This window comes from Arvicanthis niloticus, chromosome Y, assembly GCF_011762505.2.
Source record: "Arvicanthis niloticus isolate mArvNil1 chromosome Y, mArvNil1.pat.X, whole genome shotgun sequence".
Classification (NCBI taxonomy): Eukaryota; Metazoa; Chordata; class Mammalia; order Rodentia; family Muridae; genus Arvicanthis; species Arvicanthis niloticus.
The window spans coordinates 555,911-569,272 of record NC_133431.1 but is presented as its reverse complement, the minus strand read 5'-3'; the positions used below and the strand labels follow the sequence as shown (position 1 = coordinate 569,272).

At 40.3% G+C, this 13,362-nt stretch overlaps 1 protein-coding gene and 1 pseudogene across 1 annotated transcript; one reads left to right on the top strand and one right to left on the bottom strand.

Annotated features, from left to right (window-relative positions):
* Positions 1-8,911: 8,911 nt before the first annotated feature.
* LOC143437348 (recQ-mediated genome instability protein 1-like) lies at positions 8,912-11,671 on the bottom strand. The gene is made up of 2 exons (XM_076922144.1): positions 11,626-11,671; positions 8,912-10,880 (listed from the first exon to the last, which is right to left on the bottom strand). Exon 2 carries the CDS (start codon positions 10,760-10,762, stop codon positions 8,912-8,914), a length of 1,851 nt encoding a protein of 616 aa, XP_076778259.1. The 5' UTR covers positions 10,763-10,880; positions 11,626-11,671.
* Positions 11,672-12,141: 470 nt separating this feature from the next.
* Positions 12,142-12,741, top strand: LOC143437246 (bcl-2-like protein 2 pseudogene; annotated as a pseudogene).
* The last annotated feature ends 621 nt before the right edge of the window (positions 12,742-13,362 follow it).

Here is a 13,362-nt window from a genome sequence, read left to right as displayed (position 1 = left end):
TATCATGCTCCTGTCAGCATGAACTTCTTGGTATCCACAATATTGTCTGTGTTTGCTGACTGTATATAGGATGGATCCCCAGGTACAGCAGCCTCTGGGTGGCCTTTCCTTCAGTCTCTGCTCCACACTTTGTCTCTGTATTTGTTCCCATGAGTATTTTGTTTCCCTCTTCTAAGAAGAACCAAAGAATCCACACTTTGGTCTTCCTTATTCTCATTCATTCTCTCTCGCTCTCTCTCTCTCTCTCTCTCTCTCTCTCTCTCTCTCTCCCTCCCTCCCTCCCTCCCTCCCTCCCTCCCTCCCTCCCTCCCTCCCTCTCCTGTGGTTTTTTGAGACAGGGTTTCTCTGTGTAGCCCTGACTGTCCTGGAACTCACTCTGTAGACCAGGCTGGCTTCAAACTCAGAAATCTGCCTGCCTCTGCCTCCCGAGTGCTGGGATTAAAGGCGTGCACCACCACTGCTGGCCTTGTCTTTATTCTTGAGTTTCATGTTGTCTGTGAACTGTATCAAGTATTCTGAGCTTTTGGGCTAATATCCACTTATTAGTGAGTGCATACCCTGTGTGTTATTTTGTGTTCGGTTTAACTCACTCAGGACGATATTTTCTAGTACCTTTCATTTGACTAAGAATTTCATGAATTCAATGCTTTTAAGAGCTGAGTAATACTCCATTGTGTAAATGTACCACATTTTCTGTATCCATTCCTCTGGTGAAGGACATCTGGGTTCTTTCCAGCTTCTGGCTATTATAAATAAGGCTGTTACAAACATAGTGGAGCATATGTCTTTTTTTCTATGTTGGAACATCTTCTGTGTATGTCCCCAGGAGTGGTATAGCTGGGTCCTCAGGTAATGCTATGTCCAGTTTTTTAAGGAACTGACAGTCTGATTTCCAGAGTGATTGTAACAGCTTGCAATCCCACCAACAATGGAGGAGTGTTTTTCTTTCTCCACATCCTCGCAAGCATCTGCTATCACCTAAGTTTTTGATCTTAGCCATTCTGACTGGTGTGAGACAGTAACTCAAGGTTGTTTTGATTTTCATTTCCCTGATGACTAAGGATGTTGAATATTTCTTTAGGTGTTTTTCAACCATTTGAGTTTCCTCAGTTGAAAATTCTTTGTTTAGATCTGTACCCCATTTTTAATAGAGTTATTTGATTGACTGGAGTCTAATTTCTTGAGTTCTTTGTATACATTGGATATTAGCCCTCTATCAGATGTAGGATTGGAAAAGATCTTTTCCCAATCTCTTGGTTGTCATTTTGTCCTATTGACAGTGTTTTTTTTTTTTCCTTACAGAAACTTTCCAACTTTATGAGGTTGCATTTGTCAATTCTTGATCTCAGAGCATAAGCCATTTGTGTCCTTTTCAGGAACTTTTCCTCTGTGCCCATGTGTTCGAGGCTCTTCCCCACTTTCTCTTCTCATTAGTTTCAGTGTATCTGGTTTTATGTGGAGGATCTTGATCAACTTGGATTTGAGCTTCGTACAAGGAGATAAGAATGGTCGATTTGAGCCAGGCTGTGGTGGCGCACACCTTTAATCCCAGCACTTGGGAGGCAGAGGCAGGCAAATTTCTGAGTTCAAGGCCAGCCTGGTCTACAGAGTGAGTTCCAGGACAGCCCAGGCTATACAGAGAAACCCTATCTCAAAAAACAAAACAACAAAAAAAAACAATGGTCAATTTGCAATCTTCTACTTGCTGACCTCCAGTTGGACCAGCACCATTTGCTGAAAATGCTGTCCTTTTTCCACTGGCTGGTTTTAGATCCTTTGCCAAAGATCAAGTGACCATAGGTGTGTGGGTTCATTTCTGGGACTTCAATTCTATTCCATTGATCTTTCTGTCTGTCTCTGTACCAATACCATGCAGTTTTTATTACTATTTCTTTTTAGTACAGCTTGAGGTCAGGGACGGCGATTCCCGTAGGAGTTCCTTTATTGTTGAGAATAGTTTTCCCTATCCTGGGTTTTTTCTTATTCCCAATAAATTTGCAAATTTCTCTTTCTATCTCTATGAAGAATTGAGTTGGAATTTTGATGGGGATTGCTTTGAATCTATAGATTGCTTTCAGCAAGATGGCCAGTTTTACTATATTAATCCTGCCAATCCATGAGAATTGGAGATCTCTCCATCTTCTGAGATCTTCAATTTCTTTCATCAGAGGCTTGAAGTTCTTGTCTGCAGATGTTTCACTTGCTTGGTTAGATTTGCATCCAGGAATTTTATATTATTTGTGACTATTATGAAGGGTGTAATTTCCCTAATCTCTTTCTCTGCCTGTTTATCCTTTGAGTAGAGGAAGGCTACTGATTTGTTTGAATTAATTTTATATCTAGTCACTTTTCTGAAGTTGTTTATCAGGTTATCTGGTAGAAGTTTTGGGGTTACTTATGTATACTATCATATCATCTGCAAATAGTTACATTTTGACTTATTCCTTTCTTATTCATACACTTGATTTTTTTTGTTGTCTAATTGCTCTGGCTAGGACACTGAGTACTACATTGAATAGGTAGGGAGAGAGTGGGCAGCTTTACCTAGTCCCTGATTTTAGTGTGATTGCTTCAAGTTTCTGTGCCTGTGCAGGCTTGAATGTTTCTCTGTGTTCTGAATGCTCTGAGTTCTGCTGTCAGTTGCTCTGTGGAGAACTCAAGGAAGCTCTGAAATGGAGTCATGGTGAGCACAGGATCACTGCCCACAATGGGCAGCGGCAGACAGCTGAGCAGTGGGTGCTGGGGTGCTGGGTCCTCTCTGGGGCTGCATGGGAAGCATCAGCCAGATGTGACCACCTGTGAGGTCCCTGGTGATGCCCCTCATGTGTTAGATTAGGAGGTGACCTCTGAGTAACTTCACTGTCATGGCTGATTCTGAATCTGCCCAAAACATTTGGACCAGTTGCTTTATTATAAAAACCTGGGTGGTTTCTCTGACTATGCAGCACACGTGTCCATACCCTTCTGTCTTTTATAGTATACATTAAGAAGACAGGCACAGCTGAGCAGTGGTGGCTCAGGCATTTAATCCCAGAACTTGGGAAGCAGAGGCAGGTGGATTCCTGAGGTTGAACCCAGCCTTTCTACAGAGTGAGTTCCAGGACAGACAGAAGTACACAGAGAAACCCTGTCTCAAAAACAAACAAACAAAACCTGTTTTTAAGAAGACAGGCAGAAATCTAACAGATCTGCTTTCATACATTACTTGTTTTAGTTTTGTTTAGTTTTTCTTAATTTTTCCATTGCAGATTTTTATGTTTCTTTACTTTTATGATTAGTGTTTGATTATTGTGAGGTATAAAGACTTTTTTCCCCTTCAATCTCTTGGGTCTTTTGGATGCTGCTTGTACATTAACATGCATGTTCTTTGGTTTAGGAAAATTTGCATTATTATTTCATTGAAAATATTTTCTAGACCTTTGTGCTGAGATTCTTCTTCCTCTATTCCAATCATCTGTAGTTTTTCCTTCTCATATGCAGCACACGTGTCCATACCCTTCTGTCTTTTATAGTATACATTAAGAAGACAGGCACAGCTGAGCAGTGGTGGCTCAGGTTCAGAATTCCTGGTTGTTTAGGGTTAGGAAAGTTTTAGAATCCACTTTTTTTTTTTTGTTGACCAATGTATTCATTTTGTCCTATTCTTCTTTAATGTCTGAGACTCTTTCCTTTTCCCTGGGTGAACCTTGCCTCTGCAGTTGTCAGTGCACAGGTAATTTCAATGCTCTGCTCTCAGGGACTTAGCAACTGCTTAAGTCATTCCCTGCCTCCAGCACCTGCTGCTATTGTCATGTGTGCTTTATATACATGGACCACCAGCTACACAGCTCTCTCTGTTTGTTCCCTGTCTCTGTTCTCTGCACATGCCCCCTCTATTCTCTTTCTCTACTCTCAGGGCTCTCTTTCTGCTTCCTGTCTGAGTTCCTGTCTGCAGGTCCTCTTCTGTGCCTCTATCCCTTCCCCAGGTTCTCACTCATCTCCCTTCCCCCAAACAACGTCTTTTTTTTTCGGTTTTTGATACAGGGTTTCTCTGTGTAGGCCTGGCTGTCCTACTCTGTAGAACTCACTCTGTAGACCAGGCTGGCCTCAAACTCAGAAATCCACCTGCCTCTGCCTCCCAAGTGCTGGGACTAAAGGCGTGTGACACCACCGCCTGGCTAAACAATGTCTTTTGTACCATATCTGTTGAATGTTTTTATTTCTCAGGACCTGCTGTGATAGGATAGCTTGGATATTTTGGTGACATATTTTTCTAGTTATCATTTATTATATTCCTATGCTGGTGTCTAGGCCTCTGGGTTTAAAGTGATTATAGATTTATGTACTGATTTCTGGATTTGTCTTGCTTGGTTGGAAATTTTGCTCCTAGGTTGCTGTTTGATGCCTGGATTTACAAAGAGAGTTGCCTGAGTATTGCTTCTTTTACTGACATGTTTGGTGCGTATGCTCAATAGGGAATGCTGGTTAATGTTGGGAGCAGGGAGAAGAGTTGGGCAGGAAGAGATGATCTTAGCATCCACAGGAAGACATAGTCAGGACAGAGGTAAAGCTGCCTCTGGTGTTTAGTACAGTACGAGGGGAAATTGTGGTCATTGCATCTGGGATAACAGACAGTGTGGTAGATTTATAGAAAGCTTACCTTGTGTCCTGGCAAGTAAAGCATGTGGTTGAACAGGGACTGTCTGCCCAAGAAGGGCTGAGACACAGGGATGAGGCAGGAAAGGAAGGGCAGGTGGGGATTGTCTATCTTACTTATAAGAGGCATTCACGGGGGAGAGGCAACTTCCACTGGTATTCTGTCTCAGAGTAAGTGCAAGTGATATTAGGATCTGCAGTAACAGATAGTGAGGTAGGTCTTTGGATAAAGTACCTTTTCTACTGCAGTGCATGGCTTGTGGTTGAACAGGAGCATCTTTCAATAATAAGGGCCTCAGGCACAAAGATGGGTTTGTAAAGCCCAATCAATTCTGTTTTAGAGAGTGCACGAAGTCCATTTGAGCAGACATTCTATGACAATCCCCCTTGTCAACAGCCAGTCAAGGTACAACTGCAGGGTTAAGCTTCATGTAGATAACTAATTCACCTTACAGAGAAAAAGTTAGTCTACACATCATGGTTGTCAGATGGTTTTGCCCCCTTGATTGGTTCCTGCAGATTATGCGGGACATGATGTTTTTAAAATATTAAGTTGATGAACTGTATGTTAATGTCTCAATCTTTCTGTAACTATAAAAAATACCCAACACCCCTAAAAGATTGAAAGGCTGTTTGTTAACATGCACCATTGTTGTTTTTGGGTCAGTGGCTTGACTGCCAGATTTGTGTCTGTGTGCCTTGGTTTTCAGGTTTTTCTTGAGTATATGTGGAAAGAGATGACTAAATTGAATGTGAAACCCTGCTACAGTGGGTACACTGGAGAGTCATAGCCCCAAAGTGCTTCAAAGATGTTCCAGAGACTAGTATTCTGGACAGTGTGCCTCTGGTCTAAATTTCTGGGAAGGTTAGAGCAGACTTTGAACCCTGCTACAGGGCTCAGAGCTGCTGCCATCCTGTTTTCTTTTTTTCTTCTTTTTTAATGATTTATTTTTATTGGTGTTTTTGTTTGTTTGTTTGTTTTTGTTTTTCGAGACAGGGTTTCTCTGTGTAGCCCAGGCTGTCCTGGAACTCATTCTGTAGACCAGGCTGGCCGATGCCATCCTGTTTTCATTTTCTCCTCTGTACAAGTGGAGGAATCTGCTGGGTAGCCTTTACCGCCCCCTTGTGGCTGTCTGTTATGTGTGTAGCACTTTATTATTCTGTGACTGAGGAAATGAGACTGTTTCCATTCCTGTTGATTTAGTTACTGACCCCTCATCTTGGGTTAAATCCTTCTTACCAACAAAACTAATACCCATTGACTAGTCCATGACAGAAAACTCTTCAAGACAGCATCCAGGGCACAACTGCTTTCTTTCTATCTTGTTTTACAGGGTGGAAATGACAAAGACCTCATTTTCTCTCTCCTTCCATTCTACCCTCTGCCCAGTCCATATGTGACTCTGTAGTTTTGGAGTTGTCATTAGATGGAAGGTTGTTCTTCATTCCAACAGAGTTAGCATATCTTTCTTGGGCCAGAGATCCTGTCCTTTGGGGAGGCCGTTTCCAGGTCTGTGAGACTATCTGCTTCTCTCTACACCTTCCAGCTGTTTTAGCCACATCTTTGGTAGTGCTGGCCTGGGAACCCAGGGTTAAAGACACCTCACCCCAGGTCAGCACAGCCTATGAACTCCCCATTCCAGTGTAGCCTTCCCTGCTCTGAGCCAGATGCCCTCCCTATTTTGTCCTGGCTCAACCACAACTCCAAGTCCCTCATTGGGTGGCAGGGGCTCCAGTAATTGATATGGTTAAATAATTCGTTTTGTTTTATAACAACTTTCTCATTTTTGTGTCTGTGACATAGTTGTCTTAAGTTCTCAGCATTTCAGATCTACAGTCATCTGAGGGACCCTCAATCGAGGGTGTGCCCTCATCAGAATGGCTGGTTGCTATGTCTGTGATACCCTCTTCCACTGAGGGTGGCAATATCTCTAAGCAAGTGGTCCTGGGCTGGGTAAGAGAGCAGGCTGAGCAGGAGACATTGACCAAGCAAGAGAGCACACCAAGAGACAGTGTTTGTCCACAATTTTTGCCTTCAGTTTCTAATCTAAGCTCCCAAAATGATGGACTGTGATCTGACAGAACCATGTACAACAACCATTTATTACCTTCGATCCTTTTGCTCATATGATTCAATCACAGCAGCAGAGTAGCAAGTTAGAACAACAACAACAAAATGGTATCCAGATGTGATTATGCTGCTGGACAGAATCTATGTTCTCTTTTGAAGGAATGTGGAGAATATCACAAACTGAGATGGCAAAGTCATAGAGAGCTGTACATGGATCCTAATCAGTTGTTCTCATAGGACATGGAAGCTTGGGATATTGCCAGTAGTGCAGCCAAAGGTAGTTGAGGTCGTGCTTGTTCAGTGGAAAATAGACTCTGAGAAAACTTTAGTTAGAGATCATTTGTGTGATACTTTTGTCAAAAATCTTCCCTACTTTGGCTTATGCCCTGAGACATTGAGTAGGGTAAAATTTAAAACTAATATGCTGATTTGTATATTTTTATTTTATTTATATGTAGTGTTTGCTCTTCCCATTTATTTATATATTTCCTTATATCTCAGTTACTACCCCCTCCCCATTCCATCTTCCACAGAACCTCATCCCTGACTCCTTTTTTCTCCCCAGGGAGGGTTGGGGGCCACTTGAGTAGCCCCCAGTCATGGCATGTTAAATCTCTCTGCAGGGTTAAGCACATCCTCTCCTACTGAGGTCAGACATGCCAGCCAAGTATGGGGAACAGTGTGGACAGACAGGCAACACCTTAAGGGACATCCCCCACTCCAGTTGTTGGCGAACTTATGTGAAGACTGAGTAGCACATAGAGTACATATATACTGGGGACCTCTGTCCATCCTGTGTATACTCTTTGGTGGGTGACTCTGAGAGTCTCCTAGGGCCCAGGTTAGTTAACTCTGATGGTCTTCTTATGAACTTCCTGTTTTAAAGGCAAATAGTTGGGTCTGTCTTACACTTTCAAGTGTTTAGTTCATGACCAACATAGCAGGTAATAGGGGCCAACTAAAGAAGGCATCAATGATGCTAACTCAGTCCTGGCAGGACAAATTTAAAATATAAATTAAAAATAAAATAAATAAAATAAAATATAAAGTATGAAATAAAAAAAAAGTTTAAAATTTAAAATATGTAATAAAATAAAATGTAAAATATAAAACATAAATATAAAATATAATATAAATACAAATTTAAAATATAAATTAATAAAATAAATAAAGTAAAATATAAAGTATAAAATAAAGTTTAAAATTCAAAATATATTATAAAATATGAAATGTAAAATATAAAACTTAAATTTAAAATACAAAAATAAAATACAATAAAATATAAAATACATCAAATATAAAATATAAAGTATAAAATATAAAATAAAAAAGTAAAATATAAAATAATATAAAAATAAAATATAAATATAAAGTGTAAGTATAGTAATAGTTTAAATTTTATATTTTATTTTTAATTTTAGATTTTATATTTCTAATATATTAGAAAAAAACTTTCCCTGGTATGCAATACCTAATAAGGTAATAGGACCCGATAATGGACCCATCTTTGTTGTCCAGGTAAGACAGGAACTGGCTGCCCAGCTGGGGATGAATTAGAAATTGTGCATTTAGGACCCAGATTTTAGGACAGGTAGAGAAAATGAATAGAACTCTAACAGAGACCTGGACTGACTTGGCCTTAAAGACTGGTGGGAGTGATTAGACAGTACTCCCTCCCTTTTCCTCATTCCAGGTTCAGAACACCCCTGAGACTGGTTAAATCCTGTGTGGGAGCTGCCACTGCTCACTGAGACAGGGGGGGCACTCAATCCTTTTCTTTATTTTTCTTTTTTCTTATTCCTTTTTTCTCTTTTTTCTTTTTTTTTGTTCTTTTTTCTTTTTTTTCCATTTTTCTATTTTCTTTCTTTTTTCTTTTTCTTTTCTTTTTTTGATGAAATACCTTTATTTTTAAAATATCATTTACCGTGTGTGTGTGTGTGTGTGTGTGTGTGTGTGTGTCCCATGCTACCTGTTTAGTAGACTAACAATAGATTCTGGAAGCTGGGTCTCTCCTTTTGCCTCAAGGGACCAGGAGATGATCAAACTGAGGTCAGCACACTTGGCAGAAAGTCCATTAACCACTGAGCAGTCTCAGCCATTCTTAAGCTCTGAAGCTCTTTTACAGAATTCCAAAATTGAGAATAAACAAATTTGATTCCAAATAGTTGCCTGTTTTAAAGTGTGCTCCAATAGCATTGTGGCCAATTATTTATTCAACCGTTTCTTTAGGTCCTCAAGGTGTTCCATACCAACATCTTGAAATTCCAATACCATGCCTTTACATGAAGAAGGATTAAATGAAATAGTCATTAGGCAACACACATCTATCACATCTCGCTGACATTTTTGTAACCCTTCTAGGAATTTTTTATATTTAAGAGGGTCCTTTCTTAATTGTTTCATTTCTGGTACTGAATACCCTATCATACTGGTAAGTATTTCATCTATAAAATCTACATCTAGATATGCAGTACCATCAGAAACCTTTGCAGTTACACACCAAGAGCCACTAGAACTTGAGAGATTTCCAGTTAAAGTGACAATAAATGCTTTAACTTTCACAGTGGTAACTTCCTTTGGCTTTCTGGCCATTAGAACAGACAAATAGATAAAGGGTGGAGAATGTAAGTCCATGCCAATAGAAAGACAAGTATTATTCTCAAATGATCTTGAAGAACAAGCCTGGAAAGGGAAGCCATTTTCTTTAGAAATTTGTGAACTCTTTTCTGATATGTCCAGCTTTCTGTTTAATATTTTATTACTTAAGCAATGTTCATCTGAACTGCTGATGGTTTGTTGTGCTATATCATCTACTTCTGAAATCTTACTTTCATTTGTAAGATCATGAGCTAAGAGTCTCTTATGATTGTCTCTAGTAGATGAACAGTCAAAAAATTTGTCTTCATGAATCATTAGTTCAGATATTTTTTCATTGAAATTGCTGTTTCCTTGTTTATGAATCAAAGTCGTGTGGTTTAGACTACTAGGTTTATGTGAAAAGATCTCCACACATTTACGTATGTTTATGTTTTCCTTCAAAGTTAGTGGCTGTGATGCTTTTGTTTCCATCTGTTCTTTCTGGACAGTTTCTTCCAAAAGCAAGGCCTCTTCTAGTGAGAAGTCATCAAATTCTCCATCAGTGAAATGCATAGGCTGGTTTGGTGTTTTTTCCTTTGGCCTTGAAGAAATATTACATCCTGGCTCAAAACTAGACTGATTTGTCCAAATAGTGTTTGAGGAACTACCTGTGCTGAAACAGCTTCTTTCCATAGTCACATTTGCTGCAGGCTCTTCATTTTCATCAAGACTTGCCAAGAGTTCTTCATCCGAAGGCCCCAAAACAGCATCTAAACCCCCTGAAACTCTGGGTACACTGTGATTGGAGTGATTTGGAATGACTGAAACTGTAGGATCGAGTTCACCAATTAATCTTGCAAGTACTTTTTCTTGGGCATATTCTTCTGAAAGACCATCTACCTCACCTCCTAACACCTTCACATTTTCTGGTTTCAGTAAGAGAACGCCAAGACGGAACAAAATGTGTCCATGAACTAAAATTTTTGTACCCGGAGGAAGAGCACTATGGAGAGCTGGAATAGACTGATATTCCATTCCCTGAATTTGTGTGACCCCATCAGTGAGCGGCAGCATTAGCATCCATGAAGACCTTACTTCCCATGGTTTTGGAGTACTCTGTGTTTCAGCTGAAACTAGATCATTGGTTGTATTCTTTCCTCTCAGCTTTTGTATCTGGGAATACACAGGTTGACTTACATCAACCAACGAATTGATCTGTGGAGCATAAAATCCATTCAGTTCTCCCTTTGGAATTTCTAAAATGTCATCAGGTAAGAGAGGATGTTCCAAGTTTCTCAGGACAGTAAGAAGCCATTGTTCTAACACCTGTTTATTTATTTGTGCCTGACTCAAATTAGCATTATTATTTTCTTCTTGGATCCAGTTAACACAAGCTTCCAGCCACATCCGAGGCACTTTAACATGCCATGCTGCCAAGAGCCATGTCTTAACTCTTGATACAGCACTAGCTGCATTCATTTCTTTTCAATAAGAGCATCCACATCCACCACTTAGCAGGCAGCCAGTGATCTACTGACAGGACTTCAAGCTGGATGGTCAGTAGAGTTCTCAAAGTATCTTCTGCAGAGAAATGACCCTGCCTGCTCTCTTGCCTTACTTTTTGTGTTTGTTTCTTGAGACAGTTTGACTATGTAGCTCTGGCTGACCTGGAACTCACAGATTCCCGTCTCTGCCTCCCAGCTGCTATGATTAAAGGCATGAACCACCACCATAGCTTATTCTACTTTTCAAGAAACTCCTTATACATAAAACAAAAACAACTCATTCAAAGTACTGTAATAAGCATTAAATTGTCACCACAAAGTGGCAAACAGGAGAGCACTTAGGGTATGGTGCCTATAGTATTTTAAATATTATGCCAGCCAGCTACTGAACTGTTGAAATTATATTATATTAAGTCCCACAGCTAAGTAATACTGGATCCAAACTGACACTAAAGCATTAGACTAGACCATTTAACCAGTAACTCCCGGAATACCCAGGAGCCACTAAACGAAGCCAACTGGCACAGGCTTTGTTGTGCCACCCAAATCCAGGGCCTCTGCACTCAAGCGCTGTGCCACCGAGATATATGTCCGGTGTGAGGTTTTAATAACCGATAGAAAACTTTCAACTCCACATAGAAAATGAACGCCGGACAAAAGACAGACTTTGACTACTCCAAGAGAAAAACCTACAGTGTGAGAGAAGAAAACAAACGGACATATCTGGGGGCAAGAACAATGCCATCACGGAATCTAGAAGGAGCAACTTCTCACTGGAGTCTAGTCAAGACAATTGTTGTACAGTTTCCTATAGATTCCCACTGCTCATTAACTTACAAGAAAAAGAAGAGCTGTTAGCTGGGTGGTGGTGGCTGTGGTTCACACCATAATCCCAGCACTCGGGAGGCAGAGACAGGCAGATATCTGTGAGTTTTCAGCCAGCCAGGGCTACACAGAGACTTCTTTTTCTTTTTTTCTTTTTTTCTTTTTCCTTTTTTCTTTTTCTTTTTTTCTTTTTCCTTTTTTCTTTTTCTTTTCTCTATTTTTCTTTTTTCTCTTTCTTTTTTATTTTTCTTTTTTCTTTCTTTTTATTCTTTTTGCTTTTTTTCTTTCTTTTTTTCTTTTTTCTTTTTTTGTTTGTTTTCTTGTTTTTCTTTTTTTTTTTTTTTCTATTTTCTTTTTTCTTCAGGGCACTCAGTCCTAATATTGTTCTTTCTAAATTCCTGTTTGCCCACATGAAAGCATTCGAGGTGGCTCAACAAATGAGACCAGAGGCCTGAGCACCAGTTCCAAGCAGGAAACTCAGTCTGACATCACTGAGCTGGAAACTTGGAACCCAGCTGAATGCACCTGATGACGACCCCAGCCTCAACCCCAGATATACGGGCTCCAGTGGCTGACTTTGTAGGCTACAAGCTAAGGCAGAAGGGTTATGTCCGAGGAGCTGGCCCAGGAGAAGGCCCAACCGCTGACCTGCTACACCAAGCCCTACTGGCAGCTGGAGATGAATTTGAGACCTGCTTCTGGCACACCCTCTCTGACCTGGTTGCTCAACTACACGTGACCCCAGGCTCAGCCCAACAATGCTTCATCCAGGTTTCTGAGGAACTATTCCAAGGAGGCCCCAATTGGGGCCGTCTTGTGGCATTCTTTGTCTTTTGGGCAGCCCTGTGTGCTGAGAGTATCGACAAAAACTTAGAGCCATTGGTGAGGCAGATACAGGATTGGATGGTGGCCTATCTAGAAATACACCTGGCTGACTGCATACACAACAATGGCGGCTGGACGGAGTTCACAGCCCTGTATTCGAACAGGGCCCTGAAAAAGACATGGTGTCTACAGGAAGGCAACTGGATGTCAGTAAAGACAATACTGATGGGGGCCATGACACTGGGGGCCCTGATATCTGTAGGGGTCTTTCTTACATTGGTTTTTCTTCATCTGAGCTGGTGAACTTTTGTTAGAGAAAGGGTAAGTGCTGTTCAGATTTTAGTGTTTTGCCATCGATATTGAACTTTATGTCAGGAAAACAAAAGTTATGATGATACTGAAGTTTAAAATTTCTAAAAATTTATGTTAGAAGTGGGGTGGGAACGGGCCTATGAATAGTTAAGTTTTTATGATTAAAAACCTAATGGAATATTAACAATGTGGTAAAGCTTTTGCATGTCATAGTTCTTTACACATACACAAAGAAATCACAGTGGAGAGAATCCTCATTAATGTAATCACTGGGGAAAAACTGACAATTCACTTTTATCTGTGACTACATAATAGAACACATTCAAGAGAGTGACTCAGTGTCATCAAGGTGCTAAGCCCTTGCACTGCACAGTCATCACCCATTACATAAAAGAACACATACTGGAGAGAAACTGAATGTCATGAATGAGGTTAAGCCTTTCCAGGACACAGTCATCTCTGAATACACAAAAGAAAATGTGCAGAGTGAAATTTATGAATGTAGTCAATGTGATAAAGACTTTGCATGTCACTGTACTCTCTAAACACTTAAAGGAACATACACTTTAGAGAAACCTTACAGATATAATGAACGTGGTAAAGCCTGTGCAT

What these genes read in the sequence shown, in the direction of transcription:
- LOC143437348 (XM_076922144.1), bottom strand. Translation starts at nt 10,762, where the DNA reads ATGAATGCAGCTAGTGCTGTATCAAGAGTTAAGACATGGCTCTTGGCA.